General features: G+C 45.7%; 1 protein-coding gene across 1 annotated transcript in view; it reads right to left on the minus strand.

The window, feature by feature from the left end:
* Positions 1-18,322, minus strand: part of lama2 (laminin subunit alpha 2) — a 630,991-nt gene that overhangs the window by 15,929 nt on the left and 596,740 nt on the right. The window contains 1 exon segment of the mRNA XM_062978830.1: positions 14,093-14,152. Within this exon segment, the coding sequence (XP_062834900.1) occupies positions 14,093-14,152 (60 nt within the window).

The following is an 18,322-nucleotide window of genomic DNA, read 5'->3' on the forward strand; positions in this document are numbered from 1 at the left end:
CCTCATGCAGCATTCACAGTTCAAAATGGTCCTCTCCTTGTTGATCCTCTGCGGGCAGGGAAATACTTTTTTATTCTGATAGATTTTGAGCACTTAGTGTTTACTGGTTAAAAAAAAAAAACTATGGAAGTTATTTTAGATCAGTTAATTAGTTAATTTAGTATACTTAACTAAGGAGAGTCTCCTGGTCCAACTCTCTACTTCTGCCTTATCAAGCAGCAACTGCTGTGAGCGATGGAAGTCTGTTCTCCTGTTAATTAATGCATCACACTAGTGTTCTTACCCTCTTCTTATGAGCACTCTGATGTGACATTCAGAAATCCCTATCTATAATAGATATTCTATTTTATGATCCCTATCTAGTCCCGAAAATATCACCTCAATTGTGAATATGCAGGGATTGTGAATACAAATCTGTTATGGATGTGTAATTTCTAAGTTATTCATATATAACTGTGAATTGCAGCCTGTGTTTTTAACATATTGTGTGTTTTAAAATGTTTTAGTTTAATTCTATTGTGTTTTTGCTTGCATTTGTTTTAATTTATAAGGTACCTTGTATTCCGGTTTTGTTGAAAAGATGGGGTATAAATAATGAGGTAATTCTAAGAATATTATCTAACATATAGACTGCAATCTTCCCTGCCCTACTACAATTAGGGGGTTTTGTTCCCCTTTTGCTCTGAAAGTGGCTCTCTTATCTTCTTACCTCCTCATGTGATAAGTGGAAACAGGATCCCTGTTATAATCTCCGCTTGTGCTGAAGATTGCTCCAACGGCGGGCGGGGGGCAGTGGGCAGTAGGTTGAGGGTATCAGAAAGCCACGTTCTGAGTGACTCCCACTGATCACAGTAGTTAATGGCTTGAAAGTGGGTCCTGTGGGACTTTCATGGTCCTTATATTCTATAAATGAGGGGATATGTAGTGAATATGAAGCGGTCATGAATATTGGTTGCTGTGAATTTTTCAGGCTGTATGGCCATGTTCCAAAAACATTTTCTCCTGACATTTCACCCACATCTATGGCAGGCATCTTCAAAGGTTGTGAGGTCTGTAGGAAACTATGCAAGTGAGGTTTATATACAGTAGAATCCTGGTTATCCGAGATAAAGGGACGGGCCCAATCTCGGATAACCGAAGTGCTTGGATAATAGGGAGGCCCTATTATCCCTCCCGGCAATCCGATTTAGGGAAGTGCCCCGCGATCTCTGCTGCCTAGCAATGCTCGTGGGGAGCTTCCCAAGGGGCGAGTCTTCGCTGAGGGATGTCTCCTCGGATCTCCCTCAGGCAGGTCCTTGCTGGAGGAAAAAGTTTCCTGCAGCAATGGCCTGGCCGAGGAAAACCTGTGGCACGCTCCTTGTTTCTTGGAATGTGCTGCAGGTTTTCATCAGCCAGGCCACTGCTGGAGAAAACTCTTTCCTCCAGCAAGGGTCTGGCCAAGGGAGATCCGGGGAGACGTCTCTCGGTGAGGGCTCGGCCCAGGAAAGCAGCCCATGAGCACTGCTGCAGCAGCGATTGCGGGGCGCTTCCAGGGCACTTGCTCTACCCTCTCCTTTTCTCAAGCTCCCTTCACTCGAGAGAAGGAGAGGGAGGGGGACGGGCACCCTGGTGTGCCATGGGTTTTCCTCGGCCAGGCCTTTGCTGGAGGAAACTCTTTCCTCCAGCAAGGGCCTGGCCGAGAGAGATCCGGGGAGACATCCCTCGGCAAGGGCTCATCCTTTGGGAAGCACCCAACGAGTGCTGCTGCCTAGCAGCACTCGTGGGGTGCTTCCCCAAGGGGTGAGGGCTCGGCCCAGAGAAGCAGCCCACGAGTGCTGCTGCAGCAGTGATCGCAGGGCACTTCCGGGGCGCTTCCTCCTCCCTCTCCCTCTCTTGAGCTTCAAGAGAAGGAGAGGGAGGGGCACCCCCGGAGGCGCCTCGAATAATATGGAAGCTTAGTTACTGGGACTCTACTGTACCTGTGAAATGTCTAGGGTGGCAGAAAAAATTCTTGTCTGCCTGAGGCAAGTCTGAATGTTGCATATATTTCACAGATATATAAACGTCAGTTACCTAGTTTCCAACAGACCTCACACCCTTTGAGGATGATTGCTATAGATGTGTGTGAAATGTCAGAAAACAGTGCTTCTGGAACATGGCCATACAGCCTGGAAAATTCACAGCAACTGAATGATTCTGGCCATGAAAGCCTTTAACAACACAGTCATGAATACATAACTCTGCTGCTCTTTTGTAACTACCCAATATGATTCCAGTCTTAATTTTAAAAAAAACTATCTTAATGTCATACATAATGATGGATAGCTGCAAAATAAACCCCTATGTGCGTATAGCCTTAACATGGTTCTTTTATCATATCCTCATAAAGAGGACAAAGTGTTTGTAACATGAGAAAGGGAGAGCAAAAAGGAGGGATGGAAGGGCAATGAAGGTTTCCTTGTAAATGTATTCCTGATACTTAAATTTTAGTTGAAATTAACTGCAGTAATTTCGATATAATGATCTTTGATACTGAGAGTTTTGTACAATCACCAGAATGTACCAAAGTGAAATACAACTACAAGTGGTATCTTATATGGTTTCCGGTTTTTAACATCATAAGAAACAGAAATTCCAGAAGGATAATGCTATGGAGCAAAATCAATCTTGCTGTAATTATATTTATATTATAAAACATTTTGTTTAATAGCCCTGTGTTATCCATATCACCTCTATGCCATTTTTTAACCCAGTGCAGCAGAAATTAGCAAAATGCAAGATGCAGAATTTGCTTTATAAAACATTTTAGAGATATTATAAATGATACATTAGGATCATTAGGAGAACCAACAAAAATAAATTAAAGGAAAATGTCTTTTTCTTTGAGGTATCAAAAACATTCCATTCCATTCTAAAAATTAATAAAATGAATTTTTGAAAATGTTAACAGCCAGGAATCAGGTTTTAAGTGGTATATTGGAACAAACATAGTCTTCTGAATCCACTCCTAAGATGCACATAAAAGAGAAAGACAGAAGGGTAAAAGTATTAAGGCACATCCAGACACACTGTTTTCTTGGGTAACAGATGCTTTGAAGCAAATTATGGGGCATTTAAGAGCCAGACGTTCAAAGCACTAATTATAGTCACTGCTATTAATCCAGATAGATGAGCAAAATTTCTATGGACTGCTATCAAGCAGCACATGGTAATATTCGGTCTACTCCTGCACCCCAAATTGAGAAGGAATTTTCTTTGAGTTTGTTTAACTTGGTTTGGCACAATTATTGAACCATAAGTCCAAAACAGGAAGATGTCTGGAAGAGCCCATTTACAAATGTGTGAGGATAGTCCTTCAGCAACTGACCACTGACAAAGAAATATGCTTTCTTCACCCCATATATCTCCTGGGTACTCCAAAAAAATAAATATATATTTCTTGGTCATGAGTAAAAAAATAAGATAAAAAATACACTTGCTAAAGTGAAAATCGTATTACATATTAGAGTATATCTAGGTGACCAGAAAGTTTAGCCATGGGCATTCAATTCATAATTCCTGACTAAATGTGTGTGAACACAACTCTTTAAATGGTTATAATCTTGATAGGACTTATAAGGAAAGGTTGCTTACCTGTAACCACCTTTCTTTGAGTGGCCATCTGTGAAATTCACACCTGTGGTATTTCCTGCGCCAAGCAGCTGTTCCTCGGATACTTTTAATAAGCTCTTCAATTAGTGGACTCCAGCCCCGCCCTCCTCCAGTAGGATAAATGATGGCCTCAGGGGCTGGCCCTTTAGTTCCAGAGCCAGAAAGCAGCAGCTCTGGACAGGGCATGACGATGTGGGGAGGATAGGCGGGTTGTGTGAATTTCACAGATGGCCACTCAAAGAAAGGTGGTTACAGGTAAACAACCTTTCCTTCTCCTTCATGGCCTCTGTGAAATCCACACCTGTGGTAGACTGGCAAGCTTTCCGCAAGGAGGAGGGAGTCATGCCAATGCAGAAAATAAAACCGCTCTACCAACCGCTGCGTCTCTCTTAGCAAGGAGATCAAGTTTGTAATGAGACACAAAAGTGAGCGGCGTAGACCATATTGCCGCCCAACAAATGTATGCCCCTGAGGAAAGCAGTAGAAGCAACCATTGCTCTGGTGGAACGAGCTGCCACTCCAGATGGGAAGTCTAGTCCTGCCATATTATAGGCTAGTTTAATGGTAGATACAACCCAGGCTGCAAGTCTCTGTCTGGAGACTGGGAGGCTTGCTGCATCATTATGGTATTTTAGGAATAGTCTAGTTGATTTCCTAATAGAAGCAGTTCTTTGGACATAAAAGGCCAGAGCCCTATGTACGTCCAACAAATGAAGCGACTACTCAAGAGGTGAAGAAGGATCTCTAAAGAAAACCAGTAATACAATGTCTTGTGACATATGGAAATGAGTTGCCACTTTAGGAAGAAATGCAACAGCAGTTCTCAATACAACCTTGTCCCTATGAAATCTAAGATTAGGTTCATCCACCCGTAGAGCACACAACTCACTTGCTCTTCGAGCCGAAGTGATTGACACCAAAAAGGTTGCCTTCCATGACAGATGTGAAATATCAATTGTAGCCATTGGTTCAAATGATGGTTTGGTTAGTGCAGAAAGGACAACATCAGGCATCTATGAGGCCACTAACAGAGTCTGAAATTCTTTAACCCTTTGAGAAACCCTTGACAAGAGAGTTGGAAAATACAGAAGGGAAGCCTGCTGCTAATCTATAAGCCAAAATAGCGGCTAGATAGCACCTTAAGGAAGATAAAGATAGACCAGCATCTGACAAAGAGAGAAGAAGTGACGTAGAAGCTGTAAGAGGGTATGAACCTTGTTGTGATACATAGGTAGAGAAATGAGCCCACTCATAACTGTAAGACTTCATTGTAGAAAGTCTACGGGCCAACTCAAGAATATCCTTTATTAGTTGGGGCAGGCTGCTGGTGTGATGCGCCATGCGGTCAGCTGGAAGCGATGGATATTTGGGTGACATGACAGGAGGTCTGTGTGATGACCCATGGGCCTTGTAGTCCTGCTCAGGACACTGTAATTCCTGATGAAGATGAAAACTTGGGTTTTTTACCTTCCCAGTCTGAACTGGATTCCTCTCAGCCAGATCTTTCCCAGGCCGATCTGGGAACCTTGCACCTGCAAGAAAGTTGTCTCCCAGAAGTATGTCAAACAACCCCAGAGCCTACTTCTCCCGTGTTCTTGCGCCGGGAGTTTTGTAAACAACAGAGAAGTTTGGATTCAACTTCGCGCAGGAGTGCAAGAATTGCAGCTAAGAATGTAGCCAATTAAGACTGTTTCTCGTGAGAATCTTTAAGGAGGTTAACATCTGGTCTCAGAGTTTGGCTTTCGTTTCTGATTCCCAGAGAACTGCATCGGTGGGAAAGTTAGACTCTATATAGGTGTTTTGCCCGCGTAGTAACTTCGCGGAGTCAATTCGTCAGCCTACGGAGCGAGTTGTGTCTGGACAGCGCGCTCCGATTCAAGCCTCGCTCCTGCTCAAGCCTAGCCCTGCTTTCCAGCCTTCGCCTTGCTTCCCAGCCTTTGTTTATCCACGGACTTTGCCTTGTTTCCCAGGACCAATCCTTGCCTTGTTCCACGGATTTTACCAAGTTATTCCACGGACCTTGTTCTTGTTCCTAGTTACCTTGTTCCACGTTTTAAGCCTTGTTTCAAGTATCAAGTTATTTCCTAGCCTTACTCAAGTTTATGGACTAAAGGACCTTGTCATCTCCCCTCACTTTGCCTGGCAAAGTGAGTGTTTCGGTTACTGGATTACAACTTTGGACCTTAATATTTCATATTGGACATTGCTTCTTTGGACTAATTTTGACCTTCCCTGAAAGGTCTACTTCTGGACTAACTTTTACATTTGCTTTTACTAACTTTATATAATTCCTTATTAAAGATATTAGATAGAATCTGGCCTCTGCGTATGGTTATTGGTGCTCTGTAGCCTGGGTCGTGACAGTTTGACTCCGCCACCCTAAGCACCAATTAACCAAGGCCAGTATGTCTACCGGAGTCGTACCTGGGCCGAGCGGCCAGCCGATTACCTACACCATCGACAAGGATGAGGTGGACCGAATCCGTGATAAGCTCAATGCCCAGGATGGAGAAATAAAAGGTTTGAAGGAACGCGGAATCCGTCTACCGGCCATGGCGTTGCCAACCAAGTTTACTGGAGAAGCTTCTAAGGTTCATGTTTTCCGTCGCCAATGCCAAGCTTATCTAGAGGCCCGTGCTGCCGAATTTCCCCAAGAAGACATCAAGGTGGCATGGGTTTACAGTCTTCTAGACGGGCCAGCGGCCAACTGGGCGACGGCACTGTTCGACCAAGCCTCTCCACACCTAAGATCCGCGCAACGCTTCTTGGACCACCTTAAAGAGACTTGGGGAATCGAGGACAATTTGGAGGCAGCCGGTCACAAACTCCGTCGCCTATTCCAAGGAGACAGACCTATGTCTCAGTATATAGCCGAGTTCCGAGTGCTGGCCCACAACACCGGCTGGAATGATGTTGCCCTCAGAGGACAATTTCGGGAGGGTCTCAACATTGAAATGCTGGAAGAAATCTCCAAGGTGGATCCTCCCCAGACCCTCGAGGCACTCATTGATCAATGTTTACGGGCTGAAGTCATGATTGCCAACCGGAAACAATGGGTTCGAGGCCAGGGCAGTAGAGCCGGGGCAAAACCCCCCGCTCCCGCCAGCGTTCAGCCACGACCAGTGTGGAGACCCCCACCGCCAACCCCATACCCCAGAGGAGGCGAGGAGGTGCCGATGCAGTTGGGCAATGTGCGTCCCAGACTAGATGCCGCCGAGAAGGCCCGCCGCCAACGCCTAAATCTCTGTTGGTATTGCGGGAATGGGGGCCACTTCGCCAGAGAGTGCCCAGCCAAAGGGAAGCCCGCCGCCCGTCTTGCGGCGGCGTCCTCCACGGAGACGAAGGCGTCTGAGGCGGCTGGCACACAGCCGGCGGGGGAAGCCAACGACCGGGTGTAGAGAGGCTCGCCAACCCGGTCAAAAAATCCATTCAAGAGCCGCCAACCGGGGTCCTGTTCCTTCTCGTGGTCACATTATGGTCAGCAAAAAGGGGACCCGTCATGATCCACGCCATGATAGACTCTGGAGCTACCAACAATTTCATTGATAGAGAGTATGCCGACTCTCTGGGATTACAATATCATGATTTCAAGAATGCCCGTGTGGTGCAAGCCATAGACGGCCGCCCCCTCAAGACGGGCCCCGTAAGTCAGTGGTCGGAACCCACCAGGATGTGGATAAGGGAACATATGGAAGAGATTTCCTTCTTTGTTACCGAGGTTCCCCATTTCCCTGTGATTTTGGGAATTCCATGGCTGACTCTCCACGACCCTAACATCTCCTGGTCCAACAGAGAACTGCAGTTTGCTTCACAGTACTGCCAAAACCATTGCCTCGTAGCCAAGGTCTGCCATGCCTCAGACACCGAGCCCATCATCACCTTGCCAAAGAAGTACTCCGAGTATTGGGATGTATTCAATGAGAAAGAAGCCGAAAAATTACCCCCACATAGACCTTATGACTGTGCCATTGACTTGGTGGAGGGGGCCCCGATCCCGCGAGGGCATCTCTACTCCCTGACTGAACCAGAGCAAGAAGCTCTCAGGGAATTCATAGAGACAAACCTTCGCAAGGGATTCATCAGACCCTCTCAATCCCCAGCCGCCTCCCCAGTGATGTTTGTGAAGAAGAAGTCAGGGGAACTACGCTTGGTGGTGGACTACAGAGCATTGAACAATATCACCAAGCGGAACAGCTATCCCCTGCCCTTAATCCCGGATCTACTGGATCGGCTTCGAGGGGCCAAGGTTTACACCAAGCTGGATCTTCGGGGGGCTTACAACTTAGTTCGCATCAGGGAAGGGGACGAGTGGAAGACCGCCTTCCAGACCAAATTCGGATTATTCGAGTCCCGAGTTATGAATTTCGGTTTATGCGGAGCTCCCGCAACGTTCCAGCATTTTGTCAATGACATTTTTCGGGACTATCTAGACAGGTTCTTGATAATCTACCTGGACGATTTTTTGGTGTTTTCTAGATCACAATCAGAACATGAGAACCACGTCAAAATGGTGTTACAACGATTGCGGGATCATGGACTTTATGCCAAGCTGGAAAAATGCGCCTTTGATCTACAAGAGGTAGATTTCCTGGGTTACCGCATCTCGCCTCTAGGGCTTTCCATGGATCCAGCCAAGGTTTCAGCAGTATTGGAATGGCGGGCGCCAACTAACAAGAAAGAGGTGCAGCGTTTCTTGGGGTTCGCGAACTATTACCGCAAGTTCATTCCAGATTTTGCCCGCTGGTCCGACCCCATCACAAGCTGCATCCGTGGAAAGCAGCCTTTCCGCTGGACTGATCAAGCAGAGAAAGGGTTCCAGCAACTAAAGAAACTATTCACCTCCCAGCCAATTCTACAGCACCCAAATCCTGGAACCCCTTTTGTTGTGCAAGCGGACGCCTCTGATGTGGCAATTGGGGCCGTACTTTTACAACCGGAGGGAGATCACCTCCATCCCTGTGCCTTTTACTCTCGTCAACTAACCACACCAGAGAAAAATTACACCATTTGGGAAAAAGAACTACTGGCCATTAAGGCAGCCTTTGAAACTTGGAGACATTGGCTAGAAGGGGCCAAATTCCCCATTGAAGTCCACACTGATCATCGTAATCTAGAACATCTAAGAACTGCCCGCAAACTAAATCAGAGGCAGCAACGTTGGGCTTTATTCTTTGAACGTTTCAACTTCCAGATTCATTATGTGACCCCAGCCCAGACCAAGCAAGCAGACGCCCTGTCACGTAAACCGGAATACGCTGCAGGACGCAAGGAGACCTTTGAATCCCAACTATTACAACCCGAGAACTTTGCCACGCTCACGGTGGGGAACACCAAATCCATTCCCATTGGTTCAATTTCCTCTACTCCAGGACCCATCTGTGCTCAAGAAATCAGGGCTAGTCAGCAAGCAGATGCCTGGGCGCAGGACCAACTTCGCCAAGGTCTGCATTTTCCCTTCTCGCTTAAAGATGGGCTGCTTTGCTATAGAAATCACGTTTATATCCCACCCGGACCGGGCAGGGAAAAAACGCTTCGTCTGTGTCATGACTGCAAACCAGCAGGACACTTCGGGCTATTTAAAACTATGCATTTGATCCTAAGGGATTTTTGGTGGCCCAAGATCCGCAAGGATGTGGAAAAATATGTCAACACCTGCCCAGTATGCCAGCGCTCCAAGATACGAAGGGAGAAGCCCTCAGGGCTTTTACACCCCCTTCCTACCCCATCTCGCCCATGGGAAATTATTTCCGCGGATTTCATCACTGACCTACCACCTTCCTGTGGATTCACCACGATCTTAGTGGTGGTGGACCTTTTCACCAAGTTAGCCCATTTCATTCCCTGCGAAGGCCTCCCCACGGCCAAAGAGACTGCGGATCTATTCCTTCAACATGTTTTCAGACTACATGGATTGCCCAAGAGTTTAGTCACAGACCGTGGATCTCAATTCACCTCTCGTTTTTGGAAGGCACTACAAAAACTATTGGGCATAGACTCTCGCTTATCTTCAGCTCATCATCCCCAAACAGATGGGCAAACGGAGCGCACCAATGCCACTTTGGAGCAATATCTTCGCTGTTATGTAAACTACCAACAGGACAATTGGGCTTCTCTGTTACCACTGTCTGAGTTTGCTTACAACAATGGAGTTCAAGCTTCTACAAAAGAAACGCCGTTCTTTGCAAACTACGGCTTCCATCCACGTTTCTTCCCCCCTGTCATTGAAACTTCAGAAGTTCCCGCAGCAGAGGATTGGCTGCAGGAACTCACAGCGGTGCAACAACTTTTGCTCCAGCAACTGGACCAAGCCAAGGAGGACTATAAACGCCACGCTGACAAGCATCGCCAGCCGGGCCCCGAAATCAAGGTAGGAGATCGGGTTTTTCTGTCCACTCGCTTCCTGCCCTCCCACCGCCCTTGCCGGAAGTTAGATGCCCGTTTCATTGGCCCCTATCCAGTGGTGGCGCAATTAAACCCTGTGACTTTCAAACTCCAACTTCCGCGTTCATTGCGCATTCACCCAGTGTTTCACCGTTCCCTGCTCCTTCCGGCGGATGGTGTGCGTCCTGATACAGACCAACCGGCCCCCCCTCCTGTTTTGATGAATGGGGAGGAGGAGTTCGAGGTTGAGGACATTTTGGATTCTCGCTTTCACCGCCGCCGCCTACAATATCTCATTGACTGGGTGGGTTTTGGCCCTGAGGAACGCTCTTGGGAAGACGCCTCCACAGTCCATGCTCCTGATCTAACCCGTCGCTTTCATCAGACCTATCCCGCCAAGCCGCGACCTCGCGCCTCGGGGAGAGGGCCCCAGTTTGGGAGGGGCCTTGAGGAGGGGGATAGTGTGATGACCCATGGGCCTTGTAGTCCTGCTCAGGACACTGTAATTCCTGATGAAGATGAAAACTTGGGTTTTTTACCTTCCCAGTCTGAACTGGATTCCTCTCAGCCAGATCTTTCCCAGGCCGATCTGGGAACCTTGCACCTGCAAGAAAGTTGTCTCCCAGAAGTATGTCAAACAACCCCAGAGCCTACTTCTCCCGTGTTCTTGCGCCGGGAGTTTTGTAAACAACAGAGAAGTTTGGATTCAACTTCGCGCAGGAGTGCAAGAATTGCAGCTAAGAATGTAGCCAATTAAGACTGTTTCTCGTGAGAATCTTTAAGGAGGTTAACATCTGGTCTCAGAGTTTGGCTTTCGTTTCTGATTCCCAGAGAACTGCATCGGTGGGAAAGTTAGACTCTATATAGGTGTTTTGCCCGCGTAGTAACTTCGCGGAGTCAATTCGTCAGCCTACGGAGCGAGTTGTGTCTGGACAGCGCGCTCCGATTCAAGCCTCGCTCCTGCTCAAGCCTAGCCCTGCTTTCCAGCCTTCGCCTTGCTTCCCAGCCTTTGTTTATCCACGGACTTTGCCTTGTTTCCCAGGACCAATCCTTGCCTTGTTCCACGGATTTTACCAAGTTATTCCACGGACCTTGTTCTTGTTCCTAGTTACCTTGTTCCACGTTTTAAGCCTTGTTTCAAGTATCAAGTTATTTCCTAGCCTTACTCAAGTTTATGGACTAAAGGACCTTGTCATCTCCCCTCACTTTGCCTGGCAAAGTGAGTGTTTCGGTTATTGGATTACAACTTTGGACCTTAATATTTCATATTGGACATTGCTTCTTTGGACTAATTTTGACCTTCCCTGAAAGGTCTACTTCTGGACTAACTTTTACATTTGCTTTTACTAACTTTATATAATTCCTTAATAAAGATATTAGATAGAATCTGGCCTCTGCGTATGGTTATTGGTGCTCTGTAGCCTGGGTCGTGACAGTCTGGTCTGTGTGGCAACTGTACATAATTTCCTGCTGACAGGTGATGGAGAGTGGCAAACCATGGTTGCCTCGGCCACCATAGAGCAATCAGAATGCAGTTGACCTGTTCTGCTAGGATTTTGGAGACCACCAGTTCATTAGAGGCAAAGGTGGCAATATGTATAGCAGAGTTGAGGTCTAATCTAGAAGGAATGCGTCCCCCAAGCAACTGGTAGGATGGTGAGGAGGAAACTGAGCTCCAAACTTGTGACATTTTGCAATGTCAGGAGATGCAAACAGGTCTATATGTGGTGTTCTCCACCTGCTGAAGAGTGCAGCTGTATCTGCGAGTGAAGGGACCACTTGCGGTTCGATGGAGACATACAGCTCAATAGATCGGCTTGGGCATTGTCGATTCCTGGTATGTGGGCCGCAATGATATCTATGTTTCTGGCAATGCAGCAATCTCAGATGTGCATAGAGAGGTTGGTGAGAATGCACAACCGGGAGCCACCTTGTTTGTTTATATAAAGCATTGTGGTGGTGTAATCCATAAGTATTTGTACTATCTGCCCTGCAAGTCGTGGCTCAAACAACATGAGAGCCTTCAGGATTACTAGAAGCTCTAGATAATTGATATGCTTGAAAGCTTCTGCTGCTGACCATGTCCCTTGAATGGACATGTTGCTGAGATGTGCCCCCCAGCCAAGCAGTGATGCATCGGTGGTTAAAATTACTGTTGGCTATCTGGGCCAAAATGGAATCCCGACGCAAAGGTTTTCCAGAAGCATCCACCAATGAAGTGACTGTCGTACAGCATTTGGGGGAATAAGAAGGTTTGGTACGGCGCCATATACGACTGGTAATGCGCAATGCGAACAACTAGCCCAGCAGAAAGATGAACTTTCCTTGCAAGGGTATTCATCATCCTGCCCTCCTTATCAGAAGGGCTAGGTTGAATCCTTCTTGATCGTCATGAGGATGGAACCTCCACCACCACCGAATTGGGCTTTGGAGGTTTAGCTATCCATGGGGCTGATGATGTATCTACTCGATAGAGATTATCAATACTCCTTTTCACTGCCGGTACAGCCACTGGAGTGACATCTGATGACTTTGTCAGCTGTAAAAGGTATGGTAAAGCTGGAACCATAGCTGATGTTGGTGGCTGTTGTCTTTCTGCTGGAAACATTGGATCTTCCACTGTCTGCGGAGCAGTTACAGCAGGAAACTTTAAGGCATGGAGAGACGAACCATCTATGCCACAAAATCTTCATAAGACAAAAAAGATTCCATATCTGAATCAAAACAAGGGACATCAGAGCGAGAAGCCCCTGAGTATGATGGAGGGTAACCATGCCATGAGGTAGAGGGCCCCTCTCCTGGAGACAAAGGGCGGCCTGAGAGGGGGGAGGTCCAAAGTAATACCAGCCTGGAGCTGCAGTTGATGTAGAAGGCTGGGACGCAAGAGGCTGCCCATAGGCATGGCCTTTTGGTGGTTGTAGTGGCTGAATAGAAGGCTCCAAAGACAGTGCAGACTGCTCACCCGGCTGGAATTGGGGCAAGACCGGCAGAGGTATGGAAGGAGATTGCCTCCCAGCTCCAGTGCCCTCTGCACCTGCTATGTCTTTAGGGAGGGAAGATGCCTTGTTTACAAGGTCTCCCGCCAGTTGGGGCTGCGCTACTTGCAGCACTGGCTGCAAAGCGCCCACAACGTCATCAGCCGGAAGCGGTGCGTGGGCAGATCTCCAAGAGAAAGTCGGCTCAGAAAGGTGCTTCGACTTCCTGCGTGCCTTTGCCAGCGATGGCGCCGGCCCCGCTCCCGATGGGGAGTGAGAAGCAGCATGCTGGCCTCCCTCGCCGCTCCCAGACCTTGGAGGTATGTTTGCCTCTTTCATTGCTTGAGGTTCTGACAGTGCCGGGAGGAGAAGGATGAGGGAAGCCGAAGCCGCAGTCTTGTGCCTGAGGCTGAAGGCGAGTATTCTTCCCTGCAAAGAATACAAACAGCCAAGAAGTGCCCAGGAGGCAAAACACTCTTACAAAAGCAGCATTTTAGGGAAGGCATACTGGCCTGAAATAAAGCTGAAGTCCACAAACAGTCCTGGTCAAATGAAGGAGAGATTCAGTAAGATGAGTCAAACCTATAAAGCAATAGGGATTATCCAAAGAGCTAAGTTCCAAGCTGCTGCTTTCGCGGCGAAAAAAGGAACTAAAGGGCCAGCCCCTGAGGCCATCATTTATCCTACTGGAGGAGGGCGGGGCTGGAGTCCACTAATTGAAGAGCTTATTAAAAGTATCCGAGGAACAGCTGATTGGCGCAGGAAATACCACAGGTGTGGATTTCACAGAGGCCACGAAGGAGAACAATGGATACTCCAGAGCAGCTCTGGAAAAGAAACCTTGAAATAAATTCTTTTAGCTGATATTCTCCTGTTTGACAGGAAATTGATACCTGCAAAAGAGCTTTTTGAGCAAATGGAAAGACTGCTGTTTGACTATCTCACACCATTTGTCCACAGTCAAAAGTTGCACTACCAATGAAGTGTGTGTGGAGTGAAATTTAGTAACAAAGGAAGAAGATAACATCATTGAAACAGCACTGCAGTTCATCTACCAGTGTTAAATAAAACCAAAACACAATAATGGGGAAAACACAAGGAGATACCATCACAGTGTCAAGGTCAGCTGAAATGCTGGCACTCTTCACTTCAGCAGCAAGCAAATCCTGAGAAGCAGTAAACAACATGAAGCAGAAATGGCACTTGCTGATTTGGTCTCACAAAATATGTTACAACAGTTGTTGCAGAGAGGGATCCATTGTAGGAAGTTTGCTGTTTTGCCTATGGTTTTTGAAAAAAACCTGACTAAGGTCTATTAAAAGTTCCAAATTAATTTTGCAGGCATACCTGCATTAAGACCACATTTCTAATGTTTCACAAATCTAAACTGGGAAACCTAACAAAGCAGCATCAGAATGTGGCCAAGACAGCAAAAGGTATTAATGAGGGAGGACACAGATAGAAGAGGGTGCAGCATTTTGCTTTTGCCCGAGTCTACTGGAAAGAACAAAATCTACACCTTCCCTCTCCTTTCCATCCTGTTAATGGAGTGAAAACCACTTAGAATTCAATTTGCAGCAATTGAACATAAGCTGAGGACAAAGGAGGAAAGAGACAGGAGAGAAACTAGGACCCATTAAAAGTGGGATAAAGCATCATTTCTTTGGGACTGATTCCACCAAGTTGGGACATACAAGGCAGTGTAGCAGAAAATATAACAAGTAGCTGAAATAATTTAGAACCACAATGTGCCTGCAAGGAATGATGCCAAAATGATTAACTGTGTAGGGAACACATCAGAAAACAGTCAGAAGAACTATCTTCTAAGATATCCTTGTCTCAGATTCTGCAGCACAGTAACTGATCCTTTAAGCTGCTGAAGATTAGATTGAATTAACTTGTCTAATTAAACACAGGGAAATATGGAAATTCTCCTATATTTAAGTTTGCCAAACCAATACCAGTGATTGTAATATATTTTAAAAAATAATCTGCTAACATTAGTCATTAATCTTGAAAAGATAATTATACATTATATTCATTATTTCAGTAGTTCTGTTAGTTGTAGCAAAGTAAGAGCAAAAGAAAAAGTTTCCTACAAAAAAGCAACATACTTATTCAAACAATGGATGAATTCTAGAGATCAAATCTATTTAATGCTTAAGAAAGACAGGCACTAAGTCAAAAGGGCAGTCATGATTCTTATTTAACAAAATGAACTCAGTGACTAATTGCTATCACCTTAACATAAAGGAAAACTTTACTAATATATCCTCAAACATCTCTTGGATATTTTAGAGGTATTTGCCTTCAGAAATCTAGTTTGCTACAGTTAGAATGATACTGAATTACAGTGGTGAATTTCTCTCATCACCATTCACCTTTTGGATCATTCTGGAGGTTGGGATTGTTCCAACCACACAATGACTACTCTCTTCCTTAAAACCTCATCATAAACAGTGTAGTCCCCAGTCCTAAGATGGCCATTTCAGTGTTGTTAGAGATCTGGCCGATCAGTGGGGGTGCATCCAGCTCTGTTCAGAAAACAGCTAGGTTTTCTGCAAAGATGTCATCAACAGGGACCACTCAAGGATGTGTAAAGATCCTCGTAGAAATCTGTTTATCTTACAGAAAAACATCTGAAAGCATCATTGATGGTCCCTCTGCTCTCAGACAATACAAAACATAGTACATTATAAAGTACATTATTGGTATGGGTGTGTATGCGTCTTACAAGATGTCCCCCCCCCCCCCCCCCCGGTGGGAATAAACATCGAGGGATGTAGCTACAAAGATGTAATCCCATGCAGGATTCCAGCCTAAAGTCAACTTTTCATATACTAAATCATTTCAAATAGTACAGCCTACTGCAAAGATGTGGAAACTTTGGTCCTCTAGATGTTTTGGCTTCAAGCCTCTCATTAGTTCATTCCAGTATAGTAAGGGATTGTGTGGGAGTTGTAGTTTAAAACGTCTGGAGGGCTAAAGGTCACTATGGGTCTGGGCTGAGAAATGAAATCATTTCATTTCGTATACAAATCCCTGGTTTATCCATGTGAAGTTAGAATGACTAACATTTAAAGACAAAATCATACTTACAATACATTTTATCAACAAATTTATGGTATTTTAAAATTGATTAAGGTTTAAACATTACATTGTTTTTCTGAAGAGACATCACAGTTGAAAGTATTTTTTTTACATACACATCTGGCCAATATCATTGTTATGATATATGATTGCAGCCCCAATCGTCTTATTACTTGCTGATGAACAAGATTTTTTTTTTAAAAAATTGCTGTAAAAAGCCATTTGAATGTGCTTTGCTATTATCAACCTTTAACAAATCTGCCCTATCCATGTACTATCAGCTACTTATATTGTTTATATAGCTATAATTGAAATAGAAAGAAATATTTATTTTCAATTTTGTTTCTATTGCAATCTGGAAGCTTATGACAGTCTAGCTTAAGCTTCAGTTTGATTGAAAAGCAGGATCCCTGCTTTTTGCTAGAAAGGTGTGGCTTAACGTTTTTGTATCACCAATATAATTTTATCATAAAGATGTGTGTGTGTGTGTGCGTGTTTTTTTAAAAATACTAGAAAATGTAAAACAATTGATTTCCAAATGTTACCCATACGCCACCTTGTGGGAGGTAATAAAAAGTGCTGATTTATGCCACAAGCATGTCAGTACAAGTAACATCTATTATTATGGCAACTGAGCACAACTAGAAAATAGTCCATATTTCATCATCCTTTAGTATATTGGTTCTCAACCTGTGGGTCCCCAGGTGTTTTGGCCTACAACTCCTAGAAATCCCAGTCAGTTTAGCAGCTGTTAAGATTTCTGGGAGTTGAAGGCCAAAAACGTCTGGGGACCCACAAGTTGAGAACCACTGCTTTAGAAAGATTATTTTAAGGTACCCATTTAGAAGCAGATACCTACTGTTCTAGAATTATTGATCCCTATGTATTTTGATATGTCTTGCAAGAGTCATGTCCATTAGGAAGCCATGAAATATTCCATATTACACAATACTACTGCTTTTTAAAAATGCAGCCCCATCCGCCATGCTGGATTCAGCAAGGTCTACCCAGTCTCCAGAGATACTTTTCAGGAGTCCACATGGATGATGGACAGAGGACAAGAAATATCTCTTTTATGTATCTAAAGCTATACTAATAATTATAATATGTAATTAACTTTATTTATTTATTATTTATTTATTTACAACATTTATATCCCGCCCTTCTCACCCGAGGGGACTCAGGGCGGCTTACAAAAATTGGCAAAATTTAATGCCCAAAATACAATCATAAAAACAAAACAATAACAGATCTATTGATAACATTATTAAAACACATTATAAAACCTTAAAAACGTATATATAATTAATTCCATTCGTCCGAGATCCTCATTCTACATCCTTAAATCAGTCCATGTCAACTTTGCCATTTACTCATCAAAAGCTTGGTCGCATAACCATGTTTTCACAGCCCTTCTGAACCCCAGCAGGGTAGGAGCCTGTCGGATATCTCCAGGGAGGGTGTTCCACAGCCGGGGAGCCACCACCGAGAAGGCCCTGTCCCTCGTTCCCACCAGCCGCGCCTGTGAGACAGGTGGGACTGAGAGCAGGGCCTCTCCAGATGATCTTAGTGATCTTACTGGTTCATAGGAGGAGATACGTTCGGACAAGTAGATTGGGCCAGAACCGTTTAGGGCTTTATAGGTCAAGACCAGCACTTTGAATTGGGCTCGGTAGCATATCGGCAGCCAGTGGAGCTGGCTTAGCAGGAGGGTTGTGTGGTCCCTGTAAGCTGCCCCAGCTATTAATCTGGCTGCCGCCCATTGTACTAGTTGGAGCTTCCGGGTCGTCTTCAAAGGCAACCCCACGTAGAGCGTGTTGCAGTAGTCCAAACGAGCTGTAACCAGAGCGTGGACCACCGTGGCCAAGTCAGACCTCCCAAGGAACGGGCGCAGCTGGCGCACAAGTCTTAGTTGTGCAAAGGCTCCCCTGGCCACCGCCGAGACCTGGGGCTCCAGGCTCAGCGATGAGTCCAGGAGAACCCCCAGACTGCGAACCTGTGTTTTCAGGGGGAGTGCGACCCCGTCCAGCACAGGCTGTAACCCTATTCCCTGTTCAGCCCTGCGACTGACCAGGAGGACCTCTGTCTTGTCTGGATTCAGTTTCAATTTGTTGGCCCTCATCCAGTCCGACACAGTGGCCAGACACCGGTTCAGGACCTGAACAGCCTCCTTAGCGACAGGTGGGAAGGAGTGACAGAGCTGGACATCATCTGCATACAGATGACACCGCACCCCGAAACTCCGG

The sequence above is a fragment of the Anolis carolinensis genome, chromosome 1, assembly GCF_035594765.1.
Source record: "Anolis carolinensis isolate JA03-04 chromosome 1, rAnoCar3.1.pri, whole genome shotgun sequence".
In the NCBI taxonomy this organism is placed as follows: Eukaryota; Metazoa; Chordata; class Lepidosauria; order Squamata; family Dactyloidae; genus Anolis; species Anolis carolinensis.